Here is a 20,174-nt window from a genome sequence, read left to right as displayed (position 1 = left end):
GCCCAAGAACATTTTGCCGGCGTTGAGCAGGAGGATTCGACGGGTTGTTCGGCAAGACACCAGCCGATCGTCGAATCAGATTAAGGCCCTTACGGACGCAGAATGAAGTTCAAGAACAATAATATGGTATCTACGAGAGAAAGGCTTTAAAAACCGTAAACGTCTTCACAGGCCATGCCTACTTCCACACCACGAAGAAACAGCTCGGTTAAACTTTGCTGAGAAGCACCAAACATGAAACGTAAAAAAGTGGACGAAGGTTGTGTTCTCTAATGAGAAAAAAATTAACCTGGATGGTCCAGATGGCTTCGTTACCGGCACGATAAGAATACTCCACTGGAGACATTTTCTACATGACACAGTGGAGGAGGTTTCATCATGATCTGGGATGCTTTCTTCTTCCATAGAACAATGAAGCTTTAGGTTATACAGGGGGGTCAAACGGCAGCTAGCTACATTGGCATGTTGGAGAGAGCATCCTTATTGACTGAAGGCCCTCTCTTGTGTGGAAATGACTGGATCTTTCAGCAGGACAACGCTGCAAACCACAATGCTCACATGACAAAGGACTTTTTCATAGCGAATAACGTGTTTCTTTTGGACTATCCAGCGTGTTCGCCCGAACTGAACCCCATTGAAAATGTTTGTGGGTGGATGGCAAGGGAAGTCTATAGAAATGAACATCAATTCCAAACAGTGCATGATCTTCGTGAAGCCATCTTCGCCACTTAGAATAACATTCCAGCCAGTCTTCTGCAAACGCTTATATCGACCATGTCAAAGCGAAAGTTTGCAGTTTGTCGCAATGACGGCCATGCAACTCACTACTGAGACCTCTTGTTGGGCATTTCCTACCTTGTTTAGGACTTCGTTTCAGTATGGTCTTAAACTTTTGATTAGCTAGTATTTAAGCTAATTTCATAGTGTTCACATTTTCCCTATTAAATGTTAAAAAGGTTTTTTATTTTTATTTTCCCTTTTCTTATTTACATCTTTCGAAGCTCAACTCAAATAAGTGGTTGAGTCTAACAACACAAAATGCATGTTTTTTCTTTATGTTCAATGGCCTTAAGATTTTGGCCAGCAGTGTATACATAATTTTATAATGATTGTATGTTTTATTTATATAATTACAATCATATTTCTCACCGCTATAATCATATATATTTATATAATTTCATAATCACAGTCGGTTATAAATATATAATTACAATCATACTTCACACCATTATAATGTTTTTTAACTAGGAAGGGTTAAAACTGACAAAGTTAAAAAATAAATCACTACATGTAGTTTTATGGTTTGTTATGCGCCAACATATCTATGCAAAACAAGTTTATGATTGTTTTCGGTTTTCTATTGTAAGACTTGTATCACAATGTTGACAACTAAAACATTCCAAGATGACAAAGTAGTAACATAGCTGCAATAGTATATATAGGTTTAAAAGTTGACGGAAAGTTCCCTCATCCATTATTTTCATATTAATAACACTGAAAGTTCCTCAGCCATTACTTTCATATTATTAACACAGAAAGTTCCTCAGCCATTATATTTATATTAATAACACATAAAGTTTCCTCAGCCATTATTTTCATATTAATAACACAGAAACGTTTTGTAAGTCGACAGTAGTAATTTCAAACTTGTCGTTGCATCATCAGTTTGGCTGTATGTTTTTACTGTTCCTATTTATCTATTTAAGATTTTGATGCGTCGTTCTTAACCAGTCGTTAACACATGTCATTCATTACCTTACATAAATAAGTACAAAATACCAAAGATTTTTTACTACAAAATGATTTCCCAAAAAAATATCATAGATCAAATTATACGTGATTATCTGTGTAACGTTAACATATCTTAACACATACTCTAGTGAGCATACATTGTTAGTAAAAACAAAATTAAGTAAGTTTTTCCCTAAAACTTATCTACATAAAAACCCGAATGTGGATTACAATTAAAACCAATGAAAACATCTATTGCTATTTATCAACATAAAAGCTTAAATGTAATTCTAACTATATTGGATTCACCACCAATATGCTGGCTGAAAACAATTGGTTTGTTTTTTTGAATTTCGCGTAAAGCTACACGAGAGCTATCTACTCTAGCCGTTTCTAATTTAGCAGTGTAAGACTAGAGAGAAGGCACCTTGTCATCACCACTCACCGTCAACTCTTGGTGTGCTCTTTTATTGAGAAATAGTTGGATTGGTCAACATATTATTATGTTTCCACGGCTGAAAAGGTCAGTATGTGACGTGGATTCGAACCCGCGACCTTAGCATTGCTAAGTGAGAGCCTCAAGCACCACGTCATGCCATGCCCCAAATCGTAACTAAAATAACGTAATTCTGTGACAGTTTCTATCCTTAGGTGAGTTTATTTGAATTATCTGGTAAAAATAACAATTCTAAATGTAGTCCTGTTATTGGAAACAAGGGTTTTTCTTCTTGTGTTATAAGGTTTAGAAGTCGGCCAAGAAATATACCTAACTTGACAAGTAAATAACCTCTAAATGGAAATTTCACTTTTATTTGCTGACTTCTCCAAAATCTGTAGTACTTCGTTTAAACACAAATTCAAAATTTACCAAACTCAATTAACAGACAAACTGGCTAACGCATTCACTGACTTAGTAACAAGACAAAGAAACTCCACTCGTCAAATTCGTGTTTCATATTTTCCGACTCATTTCCCTAACGTTTAAACAAATCCGTAACATCAGCACTATTCACGTCATATCAAAACTTCCAATAACAGATAATTAGAACGTATGATAAAACACAGCTTGCAACAGCAAATTTTCCTGCATTGAGCCATTGTTTGCTGTGCTTAATATGTTTATAATACATCTATTTTTCATCTCCAGTCACTAACCTGTCAAAAAGCTGAGTTACGTTCACGAGAGTGCAAAAAAGTGCAAATGTCCACTTTTGATTTAAGATTGGCTTCTGTCAAATCATGATAAACCCATTTTCCAAGTTTTGACACTTTTCCAAGTTGTTGAATTAAGCTTCTCTGCTAGTTCTTCAACTGTTACAGCACAATCTTCATCAGGTGCAGCCAGCAGCAAGTCATCATTAAACTCAATAGGACAACCTGAATGTGGCACATCACTTAAGTTGTATGTCATCTGATTTGATCTTCTGAAACCACCTTTGATATTTTATTTCACTGAGAGACTCTACACCATAAACACCTTGAATGTTTCGTGTAGTTTCTGCTGCACTATTGCCTTTTTTAAACTCATAAAGCATTATATGCCTGAAGTGCTCCTCAGACACATCCATCTTCATAAGGGTTTATTTGATTAATGATCTGAAAAAATGGAGTTGGGTTAGTTTATTTTATTTGTCTGAACATTTTTATACACGTCCTACTACATATTTTAGTCATTAAAGCTTTCTACAAAGACAGAAATGATGATGCACTTTCTGTATTAAATTTTCGGACGTTACTTGTGGTATGGCCTGATATAAGGTTTCAGATATATAAAGCGAATTAGCCCCGTATACTAATATGTAATATCATTTATTCATTCCGAAATTGAAGTATAAAAACACGGTGTGGCTGTCATTTTATTAGCGCAAATTGTTTATCTGTCTATTGCGTGGATTCAAAGTCCGTATTTTAACGCTGTGATGCTAAACTTATCTCTGTCCCACCAGTAAACTACTTAACTATATTAGGTTTCTGTAACACCGACATGATTATTGTTGATAAATAATCTAACTAATATTGGATTTAAAAAATAAATTTCATCGTCGATCGGATTTGTAAGAAGTAAATTTTCACTTTTACGTTTTACATAAAATTATAAATTATAACTTTTATGAACACAAAATTATTACTGGTAGAGAAAGTAATGAAAATAGTTAAGTTTTGTGGATTAACTCTTAATGTTTATTAACAATTTAATGAGTCTCTATAATATTAGTTTCTCTTCGAAGTATATATTAAATGTTTGTTACAGAACATATTTTTATATGCACCACTGATAATGTTTTGTGTTGCCCTCTATTGCAAAATTTTGCAAATTTGATTGTGGGATTACATTTTAAAGATCCCGGCATGACCAGGTGGTGAGAGCGCTCGACTCGTAATCTGAGAGTCGCGAGTTCGTATCCCTGTAACATCAAACACACTCGTCCTTTCAGCCGTAGGAGCGTTATAATGTTACTGTTAATCCCACTCTTCATTGGTATAAGAGTAGCCCAAGAGTTGGCGTGGATAGTGGTGACTGGCTGTCTTCCCTCTAGTCTTGTCCCCCGCTAGTACAATCTACAGATTTACAATGCTAAAATCAGGGATTAGATTCCCCTCGGTGGACTCAGCAGATAGCCCAATGTGGCTTTGCTATAAAAAAACATACACACACACTCCTCTAGTCTTGCACCGCTAAATTAGAGACGGCTAGCGCAGATAGCCCTCGTGTAACTTTGCGCGAAATACTCAAATTTTTGTAAATACTCAAAAATCAAGCTTGTTATTTGTTTGTATTTCCTCGCTAGCCACTCTATAAATAAACAATATTTTAAAACCAATTTATCTTTAACTTTAAAGTTCAAATATATGAAATTTAGGCTGTCAAGGTTTCACTGGCTTGCTTGCTAATACTACTGTCCTGCTGTCACAGAATGTACATATAATCTATTTCTTGGGACTTCTAGTACAAAGTTGTATATTAGACTATCTTCGTTCTCTCCCCCGCGGATAATCGAAACCCTGGACTGTAACACTGCAAGTCCATAAAATTTCAATGGAAGTGGCGGAAGATCTTTCAGAATAAAGTTAAGGAATTTCTGTGTCTTCGATCAGTTTGTTTTTTTTAATTCTTTCAATACAAAGCCGTTAAACGTTATAAGTTTCATGTATTCGTATACAATGTGTATCTAAAGTGTTTTTAGTGTTTTGTGATCAGTGAAATAATCAGTTTCTAATATTATTTCAATTACACTAAACTTATTGCTTACATCTAGAGTACCCAATAGGGGATTAATGTATTCTACTCATTCTAAGTTATAGTTTTTTTGGTTATTGTTTTATGACGTCATGTACTCCTTGTTCATTCGTTACCTCAAAATGGTTTGGTTTATTTAAATTTGTTTTGAATTTCGCGCAAAGCTACTCGAGAGCTATCTGCGCTAGCCGTCTATAATTTAGCAGTGTAGGACTAGAAGGAAGGCAGCTAGTCATCACCACCCTCGCCAACTCTTGGATTACTCTTTTACCAACGAATAGTGGGATTGACCGTAACATTATAACGCCCCCACGGCTGAAAGGGCGAGCATGTTTGGTGCGACGGGAATGCGAACCCGCGACCCTCAGATACCTCAAAGCGGTTTAATCTGGACGTGTTTGTTTTTGTTTTTTGTTTTATTTACCTTGGAAGAAGATAAAATTTTACAAGAAACAGGGGTGTCAACAGACAACTTGCTGTCCGTGGAAGGAAGATTACTATTACTCGCTGGAGTAGCCGTTCTCTGGACGGAAGTCATGTAAATTCGTGATTCATGAAAGGTTATCTCAGAACGTGAGAAGTTACATCTTTTATATGTAATTTTAAAACGTCCATAAAAATTGTAAAAGACAAAATTTTAAAGGGCAAGTTTTCATGTATCTTCTCATGGGCCTAACAAACATCAATGCCAAATTCGATGAAGTAGTGGAAAGAAACGCCCATAAAAACCGGAAAAACGAAAAATAAAAAAAAATTGTAAGTTTTTCTCTGTGTTTCTCTGTGGAAGCAATGAATCTTCACATCAGATTTGGTGAAGATCCATACACTCTTTGCGAGGTAGTTACATGGACATACAATACAGAGTACTATTATATTTGTATAGATAAGTAGTTACATGGACATACAATACAGACTACTATTATATTTGTATAGATAACTAGTTACATGGACATACAATACAGACTACTATTATATTTGTATAGATAAGTAGTTACATGGACATACAATACAGAGTACTATTATATTTGTATGGATAAGTAGTTACATGGACATACAATACACTACAGACCGTACTGTTATATATGTATATAGATAAGTAGTTAGATCGGCGTACAACAGACAGAACTATTATGTTTATATAGATAAATAGTTACATGAACATACAACAGACAGTCATACTATGTTTAAATAGTTAAGTAGTTACATGAACAAACAGCAGACAGTTTTATTGTATTTATATAGATAAATACTTACAATGACATATAACGGACAGTACTATTATATTTGTATAGAAAAGTAGTTACAAATACATACAACATACTACAGACAGTACTACTATGTTCATATCGATAAGTAGTTACATGAATATACAATGAACAGTACTAATATATTTTTAGAAATAAAGAGTTACATGGACATACAACAGACAGTTCTATTATATTTATATAGATAAATAGTTACATGGGCATACGACAGACAGTACTATTATATTTACATAGATAAATAGTTAAATGAGCATACAACAAACAATAATATTATATTTATACAGATAAAGTTAGATAGACATATAACTGATAGTAGTATTATATTTATATAGATAAATAGTTACATGGGCATACGACAGACAGTACTATTATATTTACATAGATTTTATGACTTGCTTTACATTCTCTTCCAGTTTTGAAATCTAATCAACTTGAAAATCTAACATATGTATGTATATATATATATATATAAATGATTAGTACCAGTAATAGTGACTAGCTATAAGGAAGGAAATATCTTGTTAAATACAGTAGGTCTGTGTTAAAAGTCTCTGCAGATTCATTGCGTAATATTTAAGTACTCACCGTATGGTTGTGGAAATTGGATGACACCCTTGTCAACACCGCTTGCAACTCATACCTAATTATTATTATTAATTAGACATTGGTACAAAAATTCTACTGGATCCCACATTTTTAGCTTTTTACGCGTATAAACTTATCACTGGTCCAACAACAAGCATGAAGTCTCTTTATTACTTAGCATACAGCTTTGCAGTGAGCTAACCATGATCTCTTACCCGCGAGCGTAAAAACCGATTTTTTAGTGCTAAGAGCTATTAGGCTTAGAGATAAGTCACTGGGAAATCGGAATTAGTTAATTAATTATGTTGTAACAAGAAACTAATTAACAATAGATGATCGTTCAGGAAAACGATTCATATTTCATTTGCTTCAATTGATCAAAATAACGATCACAGATTTATTTAATTTATTTAAATCGTTAATGAATATGATAACTAGATATAGATAGCTAAGTGATGCCTGTGGTGGTGGTTTCAGAAAAGGTTTTTGACTAACATCAACTTAAGAAGCCTTAACTGTTTAAAGTAAAATTACGAATGTTATTTATTATGTTGAAAATTGTATTTAATTTATTTTGTATAATTTTGGTGGTTGTATTACCTACGAATATAGACACCAATATAATAAGATGGAGAAAACATTACGCGGCTTTGTTTTACCGCTATTTAACTTAAAACGAAAGAAAGCGAATTTTTAACAAATATAATTTATTTCGTCTTATTATATTACAATTCGTCCCAACCTCCAAAATAAAATATGACAAAGCTAAATGAAATGAGAAATAAAAACAGTGTTTTTCAATTTCGCATCGTATGTTAGGTTAAACAATGTACTTTACCAATAACCAATACAATATTCTATAAATATTCGAGATGAGTAAGTTTGAAGTGAAATATTAATTATAAACACAATACTCGCTCACTAGAGGTTAATTATAAACACAATACTCCCTCACTAGAGGATGATCTCTACATGACTGCCGAATTATATAAATATTTTATATAAATTATATAAATATTTTCCATGTTAAAATTGATGCAGTATGACTTTTGAAATAAATATTCGAAATAATAAATTAAATATTCGAATGCTTAATATGTAATAAGAGGAGAAATTCATACAAAGATATTGAAAATAAGTATATAACAATATTGTTTTTATATGTACATATAACTCAGAAACATATAATCTTTTTCAAGTATAACACATAATTTAGAGCTAGCTTTCATTGCACTCTTCCACTCTATCATGCACTAAGTGATTTTAGGAGTAGTTTTAACACTGCGATGATAAAACAACTCCGAATATTAAACAGACCCTCATAAATTGGGTATATAAAGGATTCAAAAGTAATTCGTGATGACGAGAAACCCACTTGAAGTAAAAAAGTATTTCATTACGGCTGGTATGGGTATTATAGCTTTCATTAAAATAAAGTAGAGAACAGTGTTTTTACCTTCTTAGGTCATCTTCAGGTTAACAAAGAGTTTGATGTTCTGTATTTTATTTTAATAAAAGTATTAATACCCATACCAGTCGTTATGAGATACAAAGAGCCAAAGAGGCTTAACTGTCTTCTTTACTTTGGCTACTGACGTAATAAGGAAATGATTCCCGCTTATTAAGCTTTATAGTTTAGGTTAACGAATGTGCTATCAAACTAAGTGGAATTATACCTAAATATTTCTTCTAGGAGCGAACAATTAGAGTAGTTGGTTTGTTTTCAATTTTGCGCAAAGCTACACGAGGGCTACCTGCGCTAGCCAGTCCTAATTTAACAGAGCAAAACTAGAGGGAAGACAACTAGTCATCATCACCAACTGCCAACTCTTGGGCTACTCTTTTACCAACGAATAGTGGGACTGACAGTTGCATTATACCCTAACCCCCCCCCGACAACTGAAAGAGCGAGCACCTGGCCAATTATGGTAAATTCACTAGTCTAATAATGCCAGATTAAGCTTTTTAGTATTTTGTTATAAATGAAACTAATATATATTTACAAAAACAAAAATACCATTTTAATGTGTTTTAATGTATTACAACTCATCACTTAATTCGCTGTCTCACTTATTTAAAAAACGAGAGGGCGTGCAAGCAACCTTATTTATTAAAGGAAGCGTGAATGAAATTGCGCTAAATACGCGTCGTATTTGTAGTGGAACATAAATATCGGTGTTTTGTACTTTGTAAGGTTTACCTTACATGATTTATCATCAGAATTTTAGAATAAGAAAGTTTATTCATCCAGTTTCCAATATTTTGAAGTAAATATCGCAAGAAAAACAAGTAATTTGACAATGTTGCAATTAGAAAAGTGGGTGATATGTTGTCCTGATAGAAGAAAGCCTAATATAAGAACTAAAGTGAACTGTGGTTTATATTGAGTAAAAATTAACGCTTTAGAAAAAAAACATGTGCAACTTCGAACTAATAAACGCAGGGATTTTGACTGTATCGAATACTAAATCCTGCAGCTTTCCAGTGACGTCGTAATGTATTTAACTGACAAATGTGCCTGCAAGGACCGGAATCTGTCTCTCCACAATCGCAATCACATCCCAGATCTCTGTCCAGATCGCAGACTCGGAAACACTTTCTACGACACCCATTCTTACACCTTCTTTCACAAAGACGTCTTTCAAATCCACCTGGAAGCTTCCCACAGAAGTAGTGACAGCGGTCCACACAAATGTGGTTACATCTAGTTATACAACGTCGTTTGGTCACAGGTTTTGAATTGTTAACGTTGCCGTCGCTTTTGTGGCTTTTTTATACCGATTTTCACACTTAACTCTGGAGTTTGAAAAACATTCTTCCTTACAGTTTCTTCTTTTATCTGAATCTTTGAAGTTTCTGTTGCAGTACATTTTGCAATTCTTATCACAGTTAATTTCACATTCATTTTCGTTACAATCTACCCAAAGTGATACATCATCTTTTCTTCCTTCTAATGTAGTTTCATTATTGGTATTATTAGACCGACCATTTAATACATCATCCAGAGATAGGAGCATTTCGCCATTTTCATCCTTGTTTTCGAAGTGAAGCTGGTTGTATTGGAAATCAATGAAGTATTTATCTATTTGATAGTTCAATAAGTTGTCCATGGCTGGAGAATTAACCAGTTCAATTAATGTTTGTTCTTCCAAGAGAATACTGTCAGATATTGTTCCTTCTATGTCCCTCTCAAACCGGAAGTTTCTTTGGCGAGATTCGAGGTTTCTAGCCAATACTTTCTCAGTTGTTGCTTCTTTGGATTCGTTTTTAGAAGCCGCGTTTTCTTCTTCGTGTCTAATCTTTCCAGAGAACCCTGTCATCTGGCGGCCAGATACAAAACGACTATAAACACGGTCATTTTCTGGACCCACACCGCTTTCTTCCAGTAAATCAGTGCTTACGAAGGAAATCGTAAAAGGATAAATTGTTGCTGTAAAACATTAAAATCGTATTTTCAAATCAACACAACCAAAACAGGTCTAGGTGTAAACAATTTATGTTTGACATGTAGCGTTCATTGTGTACCGACTGGATAATAAATGGAAAACACTACCGTTTGAAAGTTATTGTATATTGCATTCATTCCAAAAAAATTCAAAACAAATCGTAATTTCTAGTATCATATATTGCTTTATTTTGTAACCTCAACTTTGAATGTGCATTCCACTAATTCTGGTCTGATCGCACTTTTTTGTTGTTTGTTTTACAATCTAGAAATTTGAAAACATACAAATTTTGTTAGGTTGTAAAATAAACAGAAAGCATTTGCTTTAAAAGGCCATCTTTGCCAATTTTCTAACAACTTTTGCCGGTAGAAACTTTGTTGACTCAGAAAAATCTACATATTTAATTCCCAGAATGTAGTTGGTCGATTATTCATTACGAAAAAATATTCGTGTTATTAAAATGGATAATTAAAAAAAAAACATTTGGGTTCTAAACTTGTTAAACTATATACAGTTTGGCTTGACCTGTTAACCTCGTGTTTAATCAGTAAACAGGGTATGAAATGTTCTATATCACTTACACGTCACCACCCCAGTGGGAGACAATCCTCCACCACAGAATCGATCCCCCACGTTCCCCATTCTTGCTCTTCCTGTTGATCCAGTGGGGATTAGCAAATATGCTAATCTACAACAACGTGTTCCTGTAATAGGGTCGTTTCCTGGACCAATGTCAAATCCCCTACGTCCTTCTTCTCTGTACTGAAACGTCAATAAATTAAAAGGCGAAAAACAAAAACTATAACGATATTTTCAGTCCTATCAAGAGTATTATCAAACACACAGTTTGAATGTCATTGTACAGTCACTAATTTTCAGTCCTATCAAGAGTATTATCAAACACACAGTTTGAATGTCATTGTACAGTCACTATAGAGACTGCTGTTCTAAAGGAAATCGTTTCAAATTCAAAGAATCACCTACATTTCTTAGTTATTTTGTATTCTTTCAATTTCCATTAGCGTCTTCATTTTCCTCAAAGGTCAGATTCGTCTAGTATTTTAATTATGTTATCGTATAATCTAAAAACTCCTCCTAGGGAACAAACATGTTACACACTTTACTAGCTATTGTGAGTACAAAAGTGTACTTACAGAAACGGAGCAAAACCCATTCTCACGTCGTATGCACATTGCGTAGGATAAATCATTCAGGAAGTGAACGCCCGTGGGTTGTGGGTTGTAGTTAAAACTTTTTATCACATTAGTAACGCCGGTATAGTACTGTAAACATCCGTCAGGTGCTGCAAGTGATGAAAAACATATATTATTAAATATATAAGTAGGAGACAGTTTCCTAAAATGTGCTCAAATTCAATTGAAAATGCTACAGAATTGGCATTGCATCAAATCAAGTCCATACCTTCCAAAGACATCAAATCTTCACTCACTATCATATACAGATACATAGATAGACTAATATTAAAAGGCAGTGGAATAACTGTTCCTCCGTGAACCAACTGATGCAAGGAGAAAAGTTAAAAACTTTTATTCCAACCTATTAATGTAAAGTGTTAATATAACCATTGGATCATATTGAATTTAGGGTAAATGACTTTAGAGCAACACGACTAGTACTGACAAGTTCTAGTTAACTGAATTAAACAACTGGTCGTTTGTTTGTTGAATTTCGTGTCAAGAATTTAGAAGTGATAGACTAGCGAGAAAGTAGTTAGACAAAACCATCCGTTGTCCGCAACTGCAAAAGAGAGCATGTTCGATGATGGTATTCGAACCGTACCCGCAGGTTGTGATTGCCCTCTAGTGCTGAAAAAATACATAACTTGCAAACCATTGGAGTGTGTGTATGTGTGTGTGAACTGTGGATGCACAAAGGTATAAGAAATATAAGTATAGAAATCTCTAGCCTTGTAAGGAACCTGAAGCTATGCCCTAAAATTGTGAGATCAGAAGAGATAGAGTTTGTATAGATATTGTAGAAAAGAAAAAGGCTAAAAGGTTAATTCTCTAACCTTGTGTGGCGAAGAGAACTGTTGAAAGGAAGAGATTAAGATGAGAATCCTATAACTGGTTGATATGTAGAGATATGTTGGGTAGAATAACATATTAGAATGTGTATTCTATATCTGATTAATGTGTAGAGAATTATTAGGAAAGGAATACTTAGAACATAATTCTGTCTCTGGTTGATATGTGGAAATGTACTGAGGAAAGAATATACTAAAATAATAATTCTATATCTGACTGATGCATACCTTACAGCTACTTTATATTATTCGGAAAATATTTAATAAAATGTAGATTTCTTTACACAACCATTTTCGTTACCATGACAACTCAATCAGTCTCGTATAGAGACTAGTTATAAAAAAAAACATTATTTTTAAAGCACCATGACTATTATTTACCTTTTAACCCAAGCAAGTAAAAGATTTACTTTATATGATAACATATTCACGTCTTGTCACTTACTTTATGTGGTAATATATTCACACCTTGTCACCCACCAAGGAACCGATACCTCAAAAGAGGGGGCTAAATTTTTAGCTATACTAATCCATTACCAACTTCCTCTATATACCTTCCATTAATTTTTACATTTTGAAATTAATTGACTAACATTATAGCCATATTAATCATTAAATTATCAACCTCTTTATACCTTTCATTAATTTTTACATTTTGAAACTAGTTGACTAACATTCTAGCCATATTAATCCTTAAATTATCAACTTATTTATGCTCTTGTTTAACTGTGAAGTTCCATATTACGAGTAATGAACTGACAGAAAATTGTTGCAGTTGTTTGTTATGTATGTGAAAAAAATACATGACCTCATCAACAATTAAAAATGTTAGTTGTGATATTGAAGGTATATATATATTATTAATAATACTGCACCCAAAATCAGAATGGACCCACAATAAGGTTGGTATATAAACAGCTCTTTATCACTTTAAGAATCAATGTGTCGAACTCTATCGGTAATTTTATGATTAAAGTCCTATACGTCTTATAGAAATATGTATTTTTCAGAAAGACCGAGAAACAATTTTAATTATTTAAATATTTGATTCTTACTTTACTTTTTTGTAACTCACCACTTATAGGAGATCCACAAGGTATTTGTAAAACCTGGATCGCCCACTTTCGGGAGAAGGAATCTGGAGATATCTGAATATTAAGAGCTACCTGCTGACTCAGTGTTACGTCCACGTAAACTGTTAAACAAATAATGATAAGAATATAATTAGAAATAATTCTTAATAACATAATAACTAACGTTCTGATTGTAAATTATTAAGTAAAATTTACTCTCATTATAATTATTCGTATAATTCAAGTAGAAAACTACAAGGCAATATTTACTTCATTTGTAAGGTTTAATACTGGTAAATATTAGTACTGCTAATCTAAACGCAAGGGTAGAAGCTTTAATTTCAGAATCTCAACAGCACTTAACGGCTTCTTTGTACTGTATTTTTTATTCCTAAACTTACTTTGCATATAATAACAGTCGACCACATGTAAGTAAAAAAAAAAAAAAGTCCTTACTGTGTTGTCCGGAGTTTTCTCCACACAGTGGAGGAATCTTATTTCCTCCTCTGTCAACAGTAACAGTAAACACATCATCCAAACACTTGACACTGTTTGGTCGTCTATTTCTTGGTGGAAGCAAAGTAAAGTGGAAGAAATCTAGCCGCAGCTGACAAACGTTTTGGTCAACAGGTACAACGGTCTGGCAAGAACTCGATCCCTGGAATCTTTGTGGGAAATTCGGGCTCTTGAATATTGTTCCATTGAATGTTATCACATCTCCACACGTAGAGCTAACTGAAGACAATAAAGAATTAATAAAAAAAGAAATTAACATAAGTATGGTTCCTTTTCGTGCTTACATTGTTTGCAATCCGTTACTTGTGTTAATAACCAGTTTTCTCCTTAACTGACCAAATGTAATACTAGGCTTAATATATTTATCCCTTACAAGTAACAATGATATATATTTATATATAAGAAAGAATATTCCAACAAATATTGTATATAATAAATATGATTTAAATTATATATATATTCTAAACCTAAATAAAATTATTCATAAACTAAAATGAACAGTCATAATAGCTCGTATATACTGATTTTTTTTACAGTCATGTACGGTTTGCACTTTTTTATATTACTGTCTTTCTTTTCAGCAAAAACTGCAAGCGCTACCTAGTGGTAAGCGTGCCCGGACTTTGAATCATAAAGCTCAAGGTTCGTGTCTTATGGTTGTTGAAACGAGTTAAGTACTTTGAGACCATGGGTGCGCTATAAATTTTTTAAGTCCTTTACGACCTTAATTCCAACTAGTTTTCGGGTCGGTTGGTGTTTTTATTAGTCTAGACCTTTTACACCTAGGTAGATGGCCCACTCGGAAACCGTATTGGATCAGCATGCTTGGCGATAAGAATTCGAACTCTCGACCCTTAGACTGCGAGTTGATCGCCCTAACCACAGCTGTTAGATCCTATTATTCGTTTAGACAAGAGTGCCGCAAAAGTTGGCGGCGGTTGCTGTTTACTTAGACTCCTAGTTTTACATGATGTATTTTTCTAAAGCAAATACCAATAAAATATTTTTGTCTACACAAGGGCCATTTTGTTTTCCTCAAATATAAAAACTCGTACTATTCTATCTAATTACTTCAAATAGTGAAGCCAAGAAGCTTCAAGAGAAAATAATTTACTACCTATAATCATTTGAAGTTCAGATTACTGTGGATATACTTCAATGTAATGTAAATGTTCTGTATTTTACAAAGCAAATTTTCTATTCCAGCATCTTGTCATTGATGGTTGAGTCTGGCATGGGCAGCTGGTTAGAGCTCTCGACTTATAATCGGAGGATCGAAGGTTCGAATCCCCCTCACATCCAGTATTCTTACTCTTTCGGCAGGGGGTATTATAGTTTTATGGTCAATTACACTATTCGTTGATAAAAGAGTAATCCAATATTTGTCGGAGGGTGGTGATGACTAGCTACTTTCCCTCTAGTCTTACATTGCTATATTAAAGACGGCTAGCGCAGATAGCCCTCGTGTAACTTTGCGCGAAATTCAAAACAAAAAAAAACATTTGTGGCTTGTTAGTTTACAATTTAATTTAGGGAGAAAAATGTATAATTTTTAGTTATCTAACAATTACTTATCACAATCACAGTGTGTACTTGATGTTACAAAATTAAAAAATAATAAACAATAACAAAATACAAAGCGAGAATATTTGCTGCAGGCAGGTTGCCTCCCTTTAGTCAGTGATTCAAAATCTGGACTGCCCTTCTACTAACATACTTTCATAGGTAGGACTCCATAGTTTGTTGGATAAGAGTCTGCAGTGTGATCGGTGCTAATCTTGTCTCGCGTAATAATCAAACAAATAAACCAATTACTTACACTGAATGTTTAGAAACTTTTGAAAGGTAATATGTGTATAAAACTGTAGGTACCCAAAATGTGGTTATTTCTTGAGTAACATTTCTCAATGAAATTTCCCCCAAGAAGCATCGATTGAGTTGTATTTGATTATATATCAGTGGTCTATGTGGCCTACATGAGAGCAAGATGAAATGCATTTTCAGTATTATTATGATATAATATATAAGCCATCAATCTACGAATCATGCGTCACTGACGTAGGGCGTTACGTATCATAATCATAGAATTATCAGTATTAGTATCAATTATAGCAGTATCAAGCTGCGGACTACGATACTAAAATAAGAAGATAATAATTTTCAAAAAACATTCTTATTTGACTTATATTACTTTTGATATGCTAGTTTACTCATAAATAGTTTCTATATTCTTTTTGCTCATGTTTTTCATAGGTTATTACACATATGAAAATTCCCACTTTATTACATATATAGTAATAAACACTCCTTACTCTGTTGATGATGTATCTTGTTTTTCGTTGTGTGTAACAGTCTATTATTTTAGTTCGTACTTTTCTGCAGAGCTTCGTATACTTATGAAAAATTGTTGTGCTTAAGTGAATAGCCATCTGGTGGTTGTTTTTAAAACCTGCCCACCTTTAATTATCCATAAGTGTATCGTGAAAATAGTATAAATTACATTGAATATAGGGTAATGATGTTTGTCTGTTCGTTTTAACGCACAGCTACAAAATAAGATATGTAGAATGAATAACCGAACCCTGGATTTTAGCTTTATAAGTCCATAAACTTACCACCTTTATCATAAGACTATAGCAATGACGTATTAAATATTAGAGTGATGTCATAAACCAGCAAATATACCTTACGTATAAAAGATACTCAAACGATAAAATAACACAAATCTTGATTTTGAAGGGTTGTGAATTATACTCACTGTATGTGCACTACAGTGAAATGTTAAAAACTCCGAAATTCTTAATGATAAAGAATATTCTTGAAGTATATTTTATTAGAATCGTAAATACTTGTTTCAGATCTGTTCTTTCAGACAGGTTCACATTTTTTATTGTCGCAAAAGTTGCTATTCTATTAATAACTGAAGAGTATTGTTGAGTTACTTTAAGTTTACACTGAAGTAAGATTTATACTTTATTCAATAGCTTTTTATTGCTGAGTTACTCTCAGTTCACATTGAAGTAAGGTCTGTACTTTGCTCAACAGTTTTTTCCATACATACCCCAGGGAGTTTTTTAGCTTTTAGTTGTGTTTTTTTTTCCTCTAACAACGACTATAAACGTGAAAGTTTAAAGTTCAAAGTGTCAAATGGTATCACGCGTAGAATATTTATGCCTATTCTCAAGCAAAGCACGTGAGAGCAAGACGTAAAACGCCATGAAATAACTACACTAAAGGTTACCTTCACTAGTGAATAAAGTCAACAACTAACTGAGTATTTTTATGTTAGGAATAATCAGTATTGCATGTTTTATGTTTGTTTGCCTTTAAATTAAAACATCAGGTCTATGAAAATGCATCCCTGTATTACACTAACAGATTCACCTTTCTGGTATTATTGTACTCACATATACAACATTTGTTATTTCTATAGTTTTTGATTCGCCCCTCTCTGCAGCTTCCACTCACTTGACCACCTTGTTCAAGACACTTGCTCGAAGTGGTGCAGATCCCACGTGCACCTTGGTCAGACTCACAGTTGAAATATTTTAGTCTCAATTTATTAGTTTCTTTGTTGAAACCGAATACTAAATAAAAATTTAAAATAGCATTACATCAGTGGATAAAATTATTAATGGTGTGTTATAATGCATGCAGAACTATATAATAAAAAGTAATAATATTTTTATTTAAATAACTGTAAATAGACGAACGTTTTGTGACTAATTTGCGGTTCTTTAAAAAGTATGTTGCTAATAAGTACACTCTGAATTTTTTTCCAAAATCTATAACTTTATAGCGAAGTTTATTGTAGCTGTTTTGTCACCGAGTCCTTCCTTGTAGAATAACATACATTCGGAAGAAACAATACAGTCAAGATTTTTTAATTAGTTATGTTAATGTTTTAATGAGTTCATTTATTCTCTGGTAATTACATTGAAGTTAGTAAACCAGATATCGTTAATTGTTAATAACAGACCACACAGTAAATGACATTGGTAAAAGTACTACTACAAAAGTAGATTTTTACTCACAGCGTGATAGAAACTCTAACGATTTTCCATTCCTTCTGTCTTGAATACTGTGGTAGCTTTCTGCCACGTCATCTGTACGAACATGATATTCTGCAAAACGTTTCTCAATGGTTTTTAGATAATTTCCATTTTTGTTGTTTGATTCTGATAGACACGTAGCGGTCATTAAAATCAGTGCAAATGTCTCGTGAAAAATCTTCTGAAAATAAAAAGGGTTTAGATCAATTTGTCTGTAATTAAGCACAAAGCTACACCGTGGGTTATCTGTGTTCTGCCCACCAGGGGTATCGAAACCTGGCTTCTAGTGTTGTAAGTCCGCAGATATAGCGCTGTGCCACTAGAAGGAGATCAAGATAGTACAGTTTACATTAAATTATCTTTTTCTAGTAAAAAAAAACACATATACAAAACAGAAATACACCCATACATTGTTTATTAAACTAAAGGCCCGGCAAGGCCGTGTGATTAAGGCGACTGACTCGTAATCCGACGGTTGCGGGTTCGAATGCTCGTCGCACCAAACATGCTAGCTCTATTAGTCAGTAAGCGCCTTATAATGTTACGATCAGTCCCACTATTCGTTGATAAAAGAGTAGCCCAAGAGTTGGCAGCGGGTGGTGATGACTAGCTGCCTTCCGTTTAATGTTACACTACTAAATAAAGGACGGTTAACGCAGATAGCCCTTCTGTAGCATTGCGCGAAATTTAAAAAAACAAACAAACAACCTCTAGATTACTGATAACGTAATTTGGATGAATCCAAAGAGTTTAATAAATGCTTCATGTTATTACGGTCGTGTTTTGATTTATCACTAAGCCTCGTCTTTACTGATAAATTTCAGATTTAATTGATGAGGTTATACATATATATACGACTGTTACCCACCTTCTTCCAAACAGGCATTTCAATCAGAAGGTCTTATTATACGTGTTATTTGTTCCCTTTTTCTCTTTTTCTAAATCGATACTAATAATCCGATATTGTGGTAACTGGTTTATTTTATATCTAAGAGGGTCTCTCGCTGATTGGCTGGTGCTACCATAATGTTACCCAAAGCTCATGCAAGTTTATACCTCACAGTAGTAGGAACTTGGGTCACTTGGATGTGTAACGTGATTGGTGCTTTTGTCGGTGACGTAGCATTTCAGAAATATCACATCTAAAAACAAATAAAAGTTCACTAGTTGTTCCTGTTTCTAACATATATTTCTTTCTTTTTTAACCAGAAGGAAATTTACAATTATACATAACAAGAGTATTTTTTTATAATTTTAATATTATGGAAACAAGTAATTAATATTCAACTTCAGTGATTTTATACAGAGTTGGAGTTTTTGTATATTTTGTTTGGTTTTATTTGTTTTGAATTTTGCACAAAGCTACACGAGGGCTATCTGCGCTAGCTGTCCCTAATTTAGCAGTGTAAGACTAGAGGGAAGGCAGCTAGTCATCATCGCCAACTGTTGAACTACTCATTCTCCAACGAATAATAGGATTGACCATCATATTATAACGCTCCCACGGCTGAAAGGGCGAGTATGTTTGGTTGGCGGGTATTCGAACCCGCGACCCTCGGATTACGTGTCGAGTGCCCATATATTTTGTATCAAAATGCTCAGTGTAATTAAAGTCATTCATAAAATTAATATATTTATTAATACACAGTTTGTGTATAAAACAATATAAGTGCGGCATTGTAGCAGTCTCATGAATTTCAGACAGCCAGTCACGAGTGTGTAAACTCATTCTAGAATAATCTGTTATATTTGTTGCTGGATATATACCATTAGACGATGAAACTCAAAGAATTGAATCATAAAAGTTATCCTTACATGTATAGCACTGATAACGTAAGTCATTCGCTTTATCAAGCAATATCTTGCAAGTATTTTAACATGCTTTTAATAAGAAATATTGACCAACCCGCCACGTGTATTGATCAACCTGTCACGCGTATTGACCAGCCTGTCACGTGAAATTCAAAAATTAAACCATTCCTTTACTATATTTTTCCAATAATGGTGTTTAGAACGGACACTTGAAATATTTGGTTTCACTTTTTCCTTAAGAAAGCATTTTTTATCACACTTATTTCACTCAAAATGCAGAAAATTAAGGGAAAAAAATTGTTCCTAAGAATGGATTCAGTGCTTACGACAAACGATCCTGTACGTGGAATATCTCTTGATATCCTTGAGAACTTTCCTCTCTACGATTAACACGAGGATTGCTGTTGTC

At 33.7% G+C, this 20,174-nt stretch overlaps 1 protein-coding gene across 1 annotated transcript; it reads right to left on the bottom strand.

The window, feature by feature from the left end:
* Positions 1–7,620: 7,620 nt before the first annotated feature.
* LOC143237756 (uncharacterized) lies at positions 7,621–18,936 on the bottom strand. The gene is made up of 8 exons (XM_076477317.1): positions 18,822–18,936; positions 17,936–18,134; positions 17,309–17,488; positions 13,842–14,120; positions 13,388–13,507; positions 11,420–11,568; positions 10,847–11,027; positions 7,621–10,249 (listed from the first exon to the last, which is right to left on the bottom strand). The coding sequence occupies exons 1-8, from the start codon at positions 18,837–18,839 to the stop codon at positions 9,546–9,548; spliced, it is 1,830 nt and encodes a 609-aa protein (XP_076333432.1). The 5' UTR covers positions 18,840–18,936; the 3' UTR covers positions 7,621–9,545.
* Between the last annotated feature and the right edge of the window lie 1,238 nt (positions 18,937–20,174).

This window comes from Tachypleus tridentatus, chromosome 13 (assembly GCF_004210375.1).
Source record: "Tachypleus tridentatus isolate NWPU-2018 chromosome 13, ASM421037v1, whole genome shotgun sequence".
NCBI lineage: Eukaryota > Metazoa > Arthropoda > Merostomata > Xiphosura > Limulidae > Tachypleus > Tachypleus tridentatus.
This window is presented reverse-complemented; position numbering and strand designations above follow the sequence as displayed.

Bases quoted from the DNA above. Each gene is read 5' to 3' on its own strand.
- LOC143237756 (XM_076477317.1), bottom strand. The intron at 13,508-13,841 runs GTAAGGACTTTT...TTTGTTTAACAG, and splicing joins AGAAAACTCCGGACAACACA to TTTACGTGGACGTAACACTG. The intron at 11,028-11,419 runs GTAAGTACACTT...TTGACGTTTCAG, and splicing joins ATGGGTTTTGCTCCGTTTCT to TACAGAGAAGAAGGACGTAG.